Genomic DNA, 15,134 nt, shown 5'->3' on the forward strand with positions numbered 1-15,134 from the left:
AGGTCTTACTAATGGGTAACACCGCGCACTTGCTGCTCACTTGAACAAAATTGTTACCTTGATCGGCACGATTTATGGTTCGATTGGAGACCATAAGCGTGAAATTGGCAGTGTCATTTGGAATAACAACAAGCTTGCATAATGCAGCTTGCCTGCCACGATCCCATTGAGCCGCCGGACTAGATGCGAGGCGGCACGCATAGAGAAGCCTGGTTTTTAGGGGCCAGAAGTCAGTGCTGCCCTCTTGTTTACAATTTGAGAGGGCAGGGTACGTTCGTCTATAAAGATATGGCGTTAAATGCTCAAAACCTGACAAAGCCCGAAAAAACATTTTAAAGTTGTTGCTCCAGAGAAACGCTGCGTGTCAAACAATTAATAAAGTATTTTATGAAGCACTTACCACGTGCTCGGTAGCAACAACTGTAGCGACTGCTTATGTCCTGCCTCTATGGTAGTATGTTAGGTCCGGTAAGGAAGTACTCGGGAGCTCTTGAAGTCGTGCTGTTAATTTGCTTTGATTTAATCTACTAACAATGAGATTTCTTTACATTTCAAGGGGTACGAACATAAAAATGAAAGCCGTTTCACTCAATGTGAAAGCTGTTGGAAGTGCAGAGCAGGGATTCACCATAATGGGCTGCAGGGCCATTATCAGCTCACGACTGCATTTCAAATTTGCCGTTTTCGGAGTGTTCGCGGGCCCCCTGCCTGAAACTGCGCCAGCGGGAGTGTTATTCTTTTTGCGCTTGCTTTAATTTCGTATGCTGGAGCGGTTCTGCGTCGTTTGGAACCGATAAATTTTTTTCTTGTGTGGCCGGACCCTTTCAGCGCCATGTTGACGGCGCCAATCTTTTCTTGCGCGACCGGAGCCTTTCTGTGTAAGTCCAACGCGCCATTTCTTTATTGCGCGGCCGCTTTTTCCGCTTACTATGGTAAAGACCAGCCCAATGAGCGATCCTAAGTATATGAACGCTGGGGCTACCAGTTATATGTGTCGCGGTAGCTTGCGCGACTCAAATACCCTGAGCTTTAGACAGAGCGACCTGTGCTTGTTTATTCGATATGCTCGAACCACTTATCCGAATGATGATAATGCGGAGCGTTCCCCTGTCCGCTTTCCCCTCTTCTTTATTTTCAACACTACGGACACATTTTGCCTGAAATGTACGTGCAGTTTTCTTTGCGCTAAATAACGGGGAGATGTATGACAAGTGCCAGCGGATCACGAGGTTTGAACGGTTATTGGTATTAAAACCGCGTGGTTTTCGAAGCCTCAGCGCGACTCCTTGATCCCGGTACACAAGGCTCTACTTGGGTCCGTTATGTCGCTGTGGCGCCGGAATCCGGCAGTCGCATCGACCATTAGCGAGAAAAGACGACAAGGCGAACCAATAAAGTTTTCTGCACTAACAGTCAACTCGAGATCGTTAATACGAAGTACACGGGGACCGCAAAAAACATCGAATAAACGAAGCGGCTAAATTATTGAAATGCACAAGAACAGCATTTCCATTAGACCACAACACGTTTCCCTTCTTGATTTCGTTGACAATCTCGTCGACCCTGCGACAGGTTGACATGGTAGTCAAGACTTATTAATATGAAAGCCTGAAGCATCAGTTACACAGCTGGGGAACGCCGCTGTGCGTAAAAAAGAAGGTAAAGGGCCTCAAATGACACGCATGCACACGCACGCACGCACACACATGCGTGCACACACTCACTCTCTCTTTCTCTCGCTTACACACACACACACACACACACACACACACGCATACATACACGCACGCACATGAACGAGACAATGGTTACCTGGTAAGGTGTTGGGAGTAGGAAGGGTGAGAGTGCCCGCGAAGTATACGCTGGCGTGAGTCACAAAAGCCTGCGCTTTATCAAGTATCAACTATGCCTGCCGAGCTGCTGTGGCGCCGAGATTGTACAATGCACGGCACTGTATAGGCGCTTGAGAATATTGAATCGTATCGAGAAATGGGGGTTTCCTCTCTATGTTTTATAAATTTAACTGCCAATTAACGTAATAATGCGCTTTAGCTGCGAATTATTCAGCAATTTCTTCCAGTGAGTGCATAGGAAATTGACAGGATCAGTCCTCCACTTATAAATAATCGAATATTTCAATTAAAAGACTTCTAATTATCGACAACCAACTGCTGATTTCATTGATTGTGGGCTTTAACGCACTGGAGCTACCTACAAAGGCGTTGAGGCGCGCCGTAGTGGTGGGCTCCGAGTTGACTTTGACTACATGAGATGTTAACGCGCGCCGAAATTCCGAACACGAGCGTCGACTGTGTTACGCTGCTTACATAAAAAAGTGGAAAACTAGTGAGATACACTTTAATATACATATCGGACTCGGAAGGGTCTCTACGTCTGCCCTCATTCGCTCTCGTTATGCCGGCTGACCCTTGTCTCTAGCTTCAAATCACTCGCTCCCTAACCCCCTGCACAATCCCCAAACTCCAGTTTAATACACAGAAGTGACGCCTCCAAGGGTATGTCACAACAGATATTGAAAATGTCTCTAACTACAAGCACACGAGACGGCTCATTGGCTACATAAAAAAAAAACACCCTAGGTAGGTATAAAGCCCTGTCACTCACACACTACCTCGACAACTCTAAAATATTCATGAAGACACAAATGCAATACAGATAAAAACCAACACAGTAAAACGAACTCTGAGTGCTGACAATGAAACCGTGGACGGCCTCTCTCGTTCATACGAAGCAGGCCGATATATTACCCAACTCTAACAGAAATTCCATCTTTGTGAATATGGCGCCCGCATTAAAAAAGAAGCAGGTACTCCCTTGTCACATATCTTCGCCGTCCTGGGGGCACTCTTGACACGTAACGAGTCACACACAAACACTCAAACTTCGAGCAGTAGAACGGGACTGATCATTCTGGCGCGCTTCTACATTAGTAATTCTGACCCAACCCGCCGCTCGAATAACTCAATCAAAAAGAACGCACCCGCGAATCACACGCTCTGGTGCGGAAATCACCCTTAACAACTGGAGTGATGTTCCGCTGATGTCACAAGGGAACCCTCAGCGCCTGTCATACTCCGGTGACCCAGTCGCTGGTAAAAAAATTTGCGCCAATCCACCCTGTGAATGTGGTTGGAAAGCAAAGCTGTACCGGGACCCACAACGATTACCCATGCGACGTCACTTGAATTCACTCTCGTCGCTTTAGAAATAGTGATGCCAGAGAGAAAATGAAATGCACCTAACCACACCCTCTATTACATCAAAGAGATATTCTTGGTAAGGCTAAATTAATGCATTATGGATGAACAGTGGTCGGTTGAGTTGTAATGGTGTAGCACATGAGTGGAAACTCTTTTTTTATAAAATTAAACCTCTAACCCGGTGTTAGACGATCGCACTTCTGAGTCTCTGCCTTCGCGGACGGAGGAGACGAGATCGGCGGCAGAGACGGGGGAACAGCAGAAGGAGGAGGAGGAAACACTTCTATTCATATTTCTGAATGGCTTAGAGTGTGGTTTAGGGGAGTGGTTCCTTCTTCACTGTAGCCCATATTCAGTCCGCGCTGCCTGTGCTCTGTCCACCAGCTGAAGCTGGGTAGGCAGAGAGGGGTCGGACAGCAGCATCTCCCATTGCTCTTGTTCGGTAGTTGACAGGAAGAGAGGAGGGTGCTCAGGGCTAAAGTCGCACACCCCGATTATGTGGCACAGTGTTCCACTTCAGAGCAAAATTTACATTCAGCCTTGTAGCGATTCGGGTGCATTAAATGAAGACACGTCGGGAGTGGGAAGGAGCCGGATTGTATGAGCCGTAGGGTAGTTTGTTGTTCTATGGAAAATTCAGCGTAAGGCGAAGGTAGGGTCCGTCTCAGAAGGCGATAATGCTGGGTTATGTCCCTGAACGAGACGAGCGGGTGATTGTCCTTGGGCAGCTCATAGCACGGGGGGTAAAAGTGCAGGCTTGGTGGGCGTATTCGTTGCCCTCTATGGAAGCGTGAGCGGGTGTCCAGATGAGCTGAATGGAACCATTTGGGGAGAGGTTTTTAGCACACGCAGAGTGATGGCCTGGCAATCAACCAGTATTTGAATGTGTTCCTTGAGGTGTCGTTTGGCGTGAGGGCGGATGACAAGGAGGTGAGGTTTGTTACGTGAACACTGGAAGCCACAGGTTCTAGCACATTGGCGTACAAGAATTGAGACGCCATGGGTTGGTGTGAGCTTCCTTTACGCTATGGTCTGGCATTCAGCGAGAATGCAGGGATTAAACCCGTAGATGTGCTTGGTTAGGACACCACTTGACTTCCCCGTCTCCACGTGGGCTCGTAGCTAAATGGGTAAGACAACGGGCTCTGTCTTTGTTACTCGATTAGTTCCAGATCCGATTCCTGGCGGTGCCAGTAAATTGTTTTATTTGTTCGCGGGAGTTTTCTGTTGACACCAACGGTCGCGAAAGAACCCTTGGGGAGTAGAGGTAAAAGCTTTGCTTTAAAAAACCGTGTTCAGAATCATAGACTGGGTCCCTACGGTATGCAAAAAAGACGTCTATTTGATGGCACCATACCGACATGGTCGAAGAAAAAGTTTGGATTTTGAACTTTCACTAAGGTTGCACAGGAAAAAGCTTCGCACGATTTTCAATTTTTTTCTTTAAAACCAAATAAGCATGTGCTAAAGCAGGCGAAGGAAAGCAGATGACTCAGGGTGGACTACAACCTGGAGCTTATTGCCAAATCACCAGATAAAAGAAGAAGGAACAAAAACACTAAATACGGATCTCACAAGGAGTGAATGTGTAGACGTTTAAGAATGGTGCCGCGCGTAGCCTACCCTTGTGCCGCCTTTTTATAATATTGTGAACATCGCATGCATTCTGAACGAGTTAATTTCTTCCTTTATCGTTTACAGGCTTCAACAATTAGAAGGCAGCCGCATCTTTGTTTAAGTATCTTTCAATAGACGTGGGATCTTGCATTGGGAGACTATATGAAAGCAAGGATGCTAAGACTATGTAGCAGCCACATGCTGGGAACATGTTTATTAATTCTATATCAGCATATCTTCGGTTGTAGTTTACCCACACTCAAAATTTGTACCTAGCCAGGCGCATTTTGTACTGCCAATGTCACTTACTTTTTGGCTGTTTATGATGCTTGGCTTCAGACCTCGTCACATGTGTTTCTGGATGCCAGCGTTCGTCACTTGTTTACTATTTATTGCAATGGGCTTCTCGACTATCGGTTACGCATAGCCAGTAGACTACAAAAGTTAATGTTGGTGGCAGATTTTCTTGATATATTTCTAAGGGACCCACGATTTTGAAGGCGCCCTCTTACTTCCTGTGGACTATTCAGGACTATTGGTTGGGTGTAGCTCAGTAATACGGACTTTTATATTTCACGAGTGTAAAGTGTCAATCAACATAGGTTGTTTATGTGTCTGCTCTTCTTCCTTTAGTCTGATATGGGCTGATGCTTGACTTCGTAGCAGCAGACTTGTGTTATTATGAATTTCTCTTTGTATGCTTGGTTCGGAACCGAATAAAGAGGTTTATTTGGAAATTATTATTCTTTCGTGCGAAAACATTTTCCCCCAACTAAAAAACCTGTTATTAAAACTGCTACCTCATACTCGCAGGATACTTCAGTTTCAAATCTATCTCATCGGCGACTCTGGAGTCGGGAAGTCTGGCCTGCTACGGCGGTTTACGGTATGGACATTTGGCATCGATGGTATTGAACCACTTCCTGTTAAATAAATCGCTTCTGGAAGCAGTGAAGTTTTAGCTTTTATTATTAATTTGACACTATCTAATGGAGCTTGTCCTCGAAAATTGAAAGTAGCGCGAGTTAGTCCAATTCACAAATGTGGTGGCGAAGACCAGTTGTCCAATTGTAGGCCAATCTCTGTGTAGACTGTCTTTTCAAAAATATTCGAGGATGTAATACATAATAGACTAACAATCTTCTTTTTAACACACAAGGTCATTTCACCATATCAGTACGACTTTCAAACAAAACAAGTCAACGCAGGAAGCTCTACTCAATATTAAGGACAATATAATGGAAAATATAGAGGGAAAGAAATTTACACTCGGGCTATTCGTGGACCTACAAAAAGCATTTGACTCTATCAATCATGAATTATTGCTAAGAAAACTAAAAAAAACTAGGAATACGCGGAGTAGCGGCTGACTGATTAGGAGCTATTTAAGTAATAGGGCGCAATTTGGGGAATTTTATGGTGTTTCATCGGAGTTATTGGAAATAGAACAGGGTGTTCCCCAAGGATCAAAGCTGGGACAACTATTATTTTTAATATAGGTGAATGATATTGCAAACATACCTTGTACACCCCAAGTAGCCGTGTATGCAGATGACACGAACATATTTTTCTCCTGTAGGAGCATAAGAGAACTCCAGTATGAAGTAAATGGATATTTAGAAATGTTATCAAAGTGGTTGCACGAAAATAACATACAGCTGAATGCATCGAAGACTACCTATATCATTTTTAGACCAATGAATAACAAGATAGATCATAGCATTCATATTAAATATCGGGGCAATATGATCAACCAAGTCAAAGACCAGAAGTTCTTAGGAGTATGGTTTCATGAAGAAGTATCTTGGCATCCTCATACAGAACACATAGGCAATGAAATTTCAAAAAATATTGGCGTTCTCTACAGATTCAGCGATTTAATACCACTTTGGTTGAAAACACAGCTTTATAACACTTTAACTATTCTAGGCTTTGATACGGAATATTAGCGTGGGGAACAACAAACAAAACAAATTACAAACGATTGATCATCTTACAAAGAAGAGTTCTCCGTCTATTTGCCAATTTTCATAGGCATTATGCCGACTTGAGAACGGGTCCACTATTTGTTCAGTACAGTATAATTAAGGCTGACCAAATTTATTATATGAAGCTGTTGCATGTTATACACAAAGAAAATCTCTATGGCAAACATAACGACAATAGCAGTATATACTCTCTTAGGTGTGCCAAAATACATACACCGAAATTGCGAACAAACTACGGCAGGCAGTCTCTTCTGTTTCAACGCACCGAAATACTCAACAAAGTTGGAGACTACACTTATTTCAAATGCAGTAGAAACATATTTAAAACTCAGGTGAAAGAATACCTCTTAAGTGAGAATATCTGCTTCAATGGCTAGAACTGTGGATGTTGTTTAGACTTGTTTAATGCGCAGGTTTTGTAGTTGTGTATATCTTTAAAACTCCACCATAGTTCTCCTCTGATTGTCCACTTGTACTTTGCTTTACTTTACTATTTTGTACTCCAACGTACTTTACTGTACCGTTACCACATTGTTCTGTAATGTCTTGTGCTCTAGATATTTCTTGTATTTTTATAACTCACAGAAGAATTTCCAGCTTGTTTGATTTTGCATCTTGATTGTACACTACCGAAGGGGGCTGGGGCCTCTGTCAGGCTTTGGAGCCTTTAGTCCCAGCCACGACCAAGGTCATGGTCCCAGCCTGCCTCCTCGTACTTTTGAGAAAATAAATCTTTGAATCGGTGAATCTTTGAATATTGCTTTAGTCAACGTGTTGTGGATGGAGAAGAACTCATATATTCGTAAACTCCTTTGAAGCGGAGAACAATTATTTTTATACGTCTTGTACATCTTGCTTTATTAGTTTTAAACTTCTTGCAGCCTAACATTTGTGTACACATTATGAAAGCTAGCTTTGTTCTGAGAAATTGCTCGTACTAGAAAGTAAGATATAGAAACTGTGTCATGGAGCTGCGAGATAGAATCACTCTGTATGAAAGACTAGGGCTTTCAAAAAGGCTTTCCTGCGCCACTCTTAACAAAGAGTACGAGTTCTGCACACTTCAGCGTGCATAACTCTAATAAATACATGTTTTGTAGGTCCTAAGCCTTTATATTGTTGGGATCTATTTTAAAATTATGCGATAACGACGTACCTTCAGCACTTTTCTTGACTTAATATGTGAGCGTCAATTTAATATTGGTCCTCCATTCCTAATTACAAACGGTATAATGCCATTATGTGCAAAAAATGTTTAAGAGCTGAACGGCCTTTGCAGGGGAGTATTATATCGGCGCACCAATTTCATTGTGGTTTACCATCCATCCGTGTGTGTATGCTTCGTGGCTTTTTGTGTTTGGCGAAATAAAATATCGTTATGCTGGTACGAGAAAGCCGTTCATTGTGTGATATCTTTGCTTTTGCAGGAACACACATACAGAGAGTTGTTTACGCCTACCATTGGAGTGGACTTTGTAAGCACCCAATTTATGACTATTTACTAGATATTCAATACTTATTGCAGTACACCTGTGGTCATTTTATATTCTCAGAAAGAGGGGCGCAATGTATTAAATTATGTTTGAACCACATACTTGAGCAGACATACATTTTGAATTTTTACGAGGTTTCAGCCAGTGAACAGGAGCTGTGAAACTGATTTGAAATATAGATCGACTTCTACGATTTCTTTGAACTCCAGGGTACCTGGGCATTCATTCGTAAAGCACAGTCATGAGAAAATGCATCGGCCATCCTTGGAGAGGTCTTTACATCGATGACCGATTGATGAAATCGAGATATATAGCATATAATTAATTAGTTTGGAACAAGAAAACTGGTATATGATTAAAAGTTTAACTTTGTTTTGATGCCCGTGCTGTGCTATTATCATTGTTTTTTTAAACAAAGAGGACCCTGTTCATATCTTGCAGTAATGGACCAAGTTCGCAGGCGCTTCTAATAGGTCGCCGCTGCGTTGGTGCTTCGTTAATCTCTCCGTTGAACAAGGTATAGCCATGGGCAATTCAAAGACGAACCGCGGAGCGCACGGCCGAAGATACCGGTGCCGTCACCTGGAAGAGGCCGTGGAAAACGCACGGACATGCGCAGTTGAGATTACGGGAGCGAGGCTGCGTGTCCCACTGCGATATGTTGCCCTGTGATCACTCGCATGCTTGTCTTGTCGCCACGCCGCAAGTGCGCAGCAGGCACTGCAAGTACTACCGCCGCTGCAGCTGAAGGTGTTAGTCGCGCTGAGAGCAATGCGGCGCGTAATTGCTTGCAGGTGTGGCCAGTGCTTGTGCTGGAAACGCGTGCACGCTCTCGCAAGGCATACTGTTGAGCTCGTCATGCTTTCTTGAAGAAAACCAGCGCACAGAAATGGAGAGAAAAATAAATGAATGCCGCCTAACTTCTGACGGCACTGCGTTGTTTAGCGTTCGTGGTGCAGTGGCTCGGGAATTGAACAATGAGCTGCCCGCGAACAAGAATGCGCCTTTTTTCGACGGATCGAGTCAACGCCGCCTGTATTAACATTGCCTGACGCGTCGCGCGCTTTTCAATGGGAAGGGTAGGGACGCTTAGTTCAGGCACTGATCCACTATGTGGCGCGTTCCGGCGGACATCTCGCCTTACGTCACTGCTCGCGAGTCGCGAACGCTGCACCCACTTCTACGACGTGTGTCTGTCAGCTTGCCTGTTGGGCTTCAAGGGCCGTTTCGCTTACAACTTTGCCGCGACGGGGCGCTAGTTCTGTGGCGCACTGGGGATCTCGTTCAACCTGTCGCTCGCTTCATACTTGCTGCATTTTTCGAAAGATAAAGACGGAGGCGAACTGAAATAGTGTAAGAACATACTGATTTTCGGGTAGACATATAGCTAACAGAAAAACGATATTTTCTGCTGGGGCAGCCATTATTTTACTGATATTTTTTTTTCTGATGTATTTAGAGAAGAAAAACTTGCGTGCGCGTTTTTTGTTCAGGCGCTCACTTTTACGGTTACTTTCCAATAATATCACGTGCTTGTAAACTTCAGAAAATTATAGGAAACAAAAGGATAAGCAGCTGGGATCCCGCCACGCTGTCCGGGCGCTTCTACAGTACAGTCCTCAATTTTAAAAGTGCGTACCGATGCGGAGTGCGAACAGCGGGGTCAAAACAATACCTAAATGCGGAGGGGATAGAGGTGGGATGCCCCACTCAGAAAATTTCAGGGCCTGTGATCCGAGTAGATAAGCGCGCAAAGCCGGCATCAGCCTGCTGCAGCGCAAGGGATTTTGCTTCGTGACAAAGGAAGTTTTATCAGTGACAGACCAAGACAGACAGGCATGGTGAAAAACAAGAAGGCGTAGGAGCGCCGCCTCGGGAACGCTAAACAAACTTTCCACTATTTTGCATAGTTTCCGAGAAGCGGCGCTGGCTGGCGGACACGAAAGCACGCTGGAAGGCTACGGAGCGGGGAAGGGTAGGAGAGAGCAACAGGAGAGTGGCTGTTTGGCCATTTTTCGCTGACGCGTTAGGCACTGTTTATACAGGCGGCGTTGGATCGAGTCATGGCTGGGTCACTTCGCGGATACTGTGCTTGTAGCAAACAATAGCTATACCACCGTAGTTCGTCTCGAATCATATACATTAACTGCAAGCACTGTGTGAGCTGGGAAAACTACTGGCAGAATTCTAGTATTCCCCAAAATTAAGAAGATATGCAGGTACGACCATTCTATAGGCCAGTTGCCCTTGTACAACATTTTTGGCGGCCCTATTTTTTCGGTTTTTTTGGCAGGCACCTCAGTGCTTGTAGAAATCTGCGTAGCAGCCATTAGAGAGCATGGTTTGGACATGACCCAGCAGTCCATCGTTATTTGCTCGAGTTACTGCATTCCACATGCAAAGCTATGTCGGCAATGTGACGCCGGCACAAATGTAGAGAAGGCGCTCGTGTGACCCGAGCACACAGTGTCCGCAGGTAATATCTCGAGCCGCATGGCTAACAATTGTTTTCAGTGCTTTTGCGGAATGGCGACAAGGCCGTCATGCGAGCGAGCAGAGGGCAACATATCGCAGTGGGACACGCAGCCGCCTCGCTCCCGTCATCTGAACTTCGTATGTCCGTGCGTCTTCCACGGCCGCTGCCAGGAACGGCACCGGCATCTTCGGTCGTGCGCTCCGCGGTTCGTATTTGAATTGTCCATGACTGTACACATGACCACGAAGTTTCTGATATCCGTAGTTTCTACGGATACTGAGGAACGCTTGAGAAATACGAATGTATACTGCCTCATGCGCGTTCATATACACGCTGCCGCGGAATGCATTAGGTAAATAATGAATGAATGGATCAATACAAAACGTTTAGTGCCATCATTCGGGCGGTCGGTCGGAAAAACTACGTGCCCGTACTCCGAATCGCGACCTAACCAGCTGCACTAGCAGTTTTACATTAGAGCAGAACAGCAGACAGCCACATTGTGGTATTAGGCAACCCTTTACAAGCAAGGATGAATGATTTCACATGATTTTGAGGGGTTGGATCAGTCTGAAATGGTCTAATTGGTTTCGCATCATGTGCTCCTTAGGAGCAGTCATATTTGGTTTCACCCAACGGGACCAAGCGCTTCCGCTCACTGACCAAGCAGGGTCACTGGCAGTTATTGATAGTGACGCTCGCTAGTCAGTGAGCGGAAGCGTTTGTCTGGTTGGTTCAAGTCAAGACGGACTGATTACTTGCCGTCGCGAAACGACACCAGCGAAGATTGCGATACCGGATGGGAGCGCTCTGTCTTGATTTTTACCCAACCGCCCAAACGTCTTCCGCTCACTGACTAGCCCGCGTCACTATCAATAATTAGCAGTGACTCCGTCTAGTGAGTGAGCGGAAGCAGTTCAACCGATCGCGTGAAATGAACTATCACTGCTCCCATGGCCGCCAGGATGCGACACTATTCAGACCATTACCGTGCAGCCCATGGAGGTTTACCCAACCAAACCTTTTTCATCGCTGCTAACGAATACTTTGCAGTAGAATTTATAGTGGGAATCGATAGCCAATAAGACAGCGATTTTAATTTGAAATGCAACTGCAAACAATGAATTGTGTTTTTTTGCATTTCCTTCAGAAAGTTCGGGAACTTTCAAATAGAGCATTGGAACTACCTGTATATTTAAGATCTTTCTTTATAGCAACTTGAAAGCTTTTTAGGAGCGGAGCAATGATAAAACATAAAAAGTTATTAGAATCAAGTTTCAACTCTGGCTGGAAGTGCTTGCAACAATGCGTGTGAAAATAATGCAAACATAGACACATGAGCGGAACCTGTAGTGGTTATTGGGACAATCTTGCATTACTTAGTCCAATTGCTCTTCTATTTTGGGGCCTTCCTGTGCCGCAGAAGACAGTGACGATTTCACTGGAAGGAAAGACGATCAAGTTGCAGATCGTAAGTGCGACCTATTTTATTTCGCCTCTCTATGAACACCGTCGTATATACTACAGTGGACTATTTATGCCCTCAATTTGTTGTCAGATATTCAATTTGTTTAAAGAAAAGTGTTCATAAATAGCATGACACTGTTTAAGCAAAAGCGCAGGTACCTGATATGCCCTCGTAGGCTGTTTATTGCTGTATGTGTCGTCCTTTTATACTGGGTGGGCTGCTTGAGCGTCATTGTCAAGAGGGTATTAGATATGAGGTGTATATTCTCGGGATGTTCTAGACTGACCGCCTAAACCTAAGTTTATTAGCTATCAGGGCACTGAAATATTTGGCTTGGCTGGACAAATATAGCTGTCCAAAGCACGATGTGTGTGTTGCAATAATAAATGTGAAAAAAAAACAAGTTCGAGACTTTGTGGAATATTTATGCATTTATTAGGACGAAAGCCCTATGTATCTCATGCAACACAGGAGTTGCCATCGTCGTCAACAGAAATGGCTCCAAAATGGCCGCCCCTAGAAAGAAAATACCTATGTAAAAATACATTTGATCTCGTGTGGCATTTGAGGGCGGGTCGCCAGAGCAAGTGCCAATTGCACCAACCACTGCGCTAACGCGGCACCTTACTGCAATAAATCAAGTATTAGCCTGAGAGGTGGTGCGTTACAGTTGATCGTGACAGCACATGAGTAGAACTGGTTCGCGGGGAGGGGAGCTGTTACTGCGGGTCTTCTGCGGCGTGAATTTCTGCCTGTCTGCTGTCAAAGAAATGCTCGTCGAAAGGCGAAAAAATGAATACGACGCAAGATGTGCAAACGCTACTTGTAGCAGTAAAGATGTTTTTGAAAATCCCCAGGCTTTCTACTAGAAACATCGTAAACCGGTTTAACTGCCGAATTATTTTTTTTCACCTCGAGTGGTGTGGGCAGGGTGTGGTGAGTGAATAAGGAATTATTCACACGCAGTAAGGTTTTTAGGTGTCTCCTTTCAAGCGTAGAAGATTCAAGTAGCCCGGAGATACGACTGAAGGAATTAGGAAATCATAACAAAATAATTTCTAAAGCGCAGTTTAATGTGCACGCAGGTGGGGGAGGGGACATGTTGTGGGCGGAATAATATCAGTGTGCTTGGAGAACAGCAAAACTCATGCGCAATGTATATAAAAATTCGTGACAAGGCAATCAACTTTTTAGCGGTGCAAATAAAGTTTAAAAGGTTGGTAAGAATAATCTGAATGAATTGATACTACCACCCGGCGCTATACGAGATCAAGTTCTTCAATAAGAGCAAGTGATTGGGAAGTCCAAACAGGAGATGCATTTTTCACCTTCTATCACACTAATGTTGATTAAGATAATAGCGTGACTGATCGGTGAGCTTGACGGAAGGTTCTTGGGATAGAACTTTGTACGCAGAATTTTAGCAACGTTTATTATCTGTAAAAGTGGGACTCATGAAAAAAAAAATCACAAAAGCACCGAGTTTTAACCGAGACTGCACTTGTTTGGCGCCTAATGCTGCAGGCGATGAGAACGAATGAGTGTCGTTCATCTAAAATTCGAATGCGAAATCATACTTCGTGTTAGTTTGAACAATTAGCAGATCACATGGAAAGAAAGTGCTTTAGTTACTGTTATGTATGGTATGGTGATATTTTAGATGATTCATTTATCTGCAGGAACTCCAATGTTAGGAAATATTTTGTTTCAAAGGTCTTTCATGTAGATTAAAGAGCAGACGAAACAATTCTCGCTCGCCGACGACCAAGGGAAGTAACGGAAAAAGGGGGATACAGTACTCATAGAAACTGCTGTCGACTATTTAAAATTAACCTAACCAGTGAAAAGGCAGAACACCAAGTTTCAGGAGCGCAAGCGTTAACAATTATCCTTGCGATTAAACTTCGTCAAAGCTGTTTCAGTTCCAGGAAAGGTAGTTTTAGCTCAGGTAATATCAATGCAGGTACTCAGTGCATTGATAAGGAGAGCGAGATGGTATCATAAGAAAGACTTTCAGGAAACCCGCGGTTTGCCGGGTGAAGAAAATTCAGCGGGATTAGAAATGAATGGGGAGACAGTTATTACCAAACCACGCTGGAACGTCACTTTGCATGACCGGGAACGTCGCAAAAGTGTTTGTAGGTGCTATTGGAACTGCCAGGTGGGGCAATATTAGGGCGACAGAATGCCAGTGAAACAGTCCTCAATTGCTTGCGGAGTATCAGGCTGGTAGGCCTACACGTTGTAGTTTGCTGGTCCTAGCTGGCAGAGCTCCCTCATGCAGCGTTCTCTCTGAACACTGATAGCTGAACTGACAGTTCTGTAGGTATATTCTTATTTCGGTGAAGTTCTCTCCGTCTTTTCTTTAGAAGGCGTGAGCATAATTCACAGAGAAAAGGCTGGGCTACAAGATCGCGTTTGAAATAATCGGCATTTTCTTCCCGTGGAGTTGTTGGATAGAGTAGTTTCGACGATTGGAAGGCAGTACGGAAAACAGGCGCAAATTATGAACCGGGATCTTTAAAGCATGCCACCCATCATGTCGCTATAAGAGGTATCAGCGACAGCGATATGATTTTGTTTGCCATTCGACCCAGGAAGCCGCGGTAGAGTTTCTTTAGCCATCTTGTTTCTTTATTAGGTTCGAGTAGTTAGCAGCTCGAGCTTGAATTTGGGGCCACTGGTGTCATTACAATGGTACTATATGCTGGTGTACGTCCTTAGTACTTCGTATTTGTGCTCGTTGCAGTCGGCAAGCTAGAGATGAGTGCCAACAGTTTTAACAAGGAATCGTCCTGGGCACGCACTATAGCAGAATTTACGTATTCACGTTTAAATGGCTTCTACTATACAAAATGGCTTAGATTTAAC

The 15,134-nt window shown here is 44.4% G+C and overlaps 1 protein-coding gene across 9 annotated transcripts in view; it reads left to right on the forward strand.

Annotated features, from left to right (window-relative positions):
* LOC144150073 (uncharacterized) overlaps window positions 1-15,134 on the forward strand; it is a 57,565-nt gene that overhangs the window by 12,486 nt on the left and 29,945 nt on the right. For 4 of the 9 annotated variants that reach the window (XM_077681876.1, XM_077681875.1, XM_077681880.1 and 1 more), the window contains exons 2-4: window positions 5,652-5,746; window positions 8,254-8,301; window positions 12,219-12,266. In XM_077681876.1, coding sequence (XP_077538002.1) covers window positions 5,652-5,746; window positions 8,254-8,301; window positions 12,219-12,266 — 191 coding nt within the window. Of the gene's footprint in view, window positions 1-828; window positions 879-5,651; window positions 5,747-8,253; window positions 8,302-12,218; window positions 12,267-15,134 lie in introns of those variants that run through there. The other 5 variants (XM_077681879.1, XM_077681878.1, XM_077681883.1 and 2 more) reach the window with 3 other exon arrangements.

Source organism: Haemaphysalis longicornis, unplaced genomic scaffold (assembly GCF_048455015.1).
Source record: "Haemaphysalis longicornis isolate Haplotype H1 unplaced genomic scaffold, Haemaphysalis longicornis Haplotype H1 scaffold_8, whole genome shotgun sequence".
In the NCBI taxonomy this organism is placed as follows: domain Eukaryota; kingdom Metazoa; phylum Arthropoda; class Arachnida; order Ixodida; family Ixodidae; genus Haemaphysalis; species Haemaphysalis longicornis.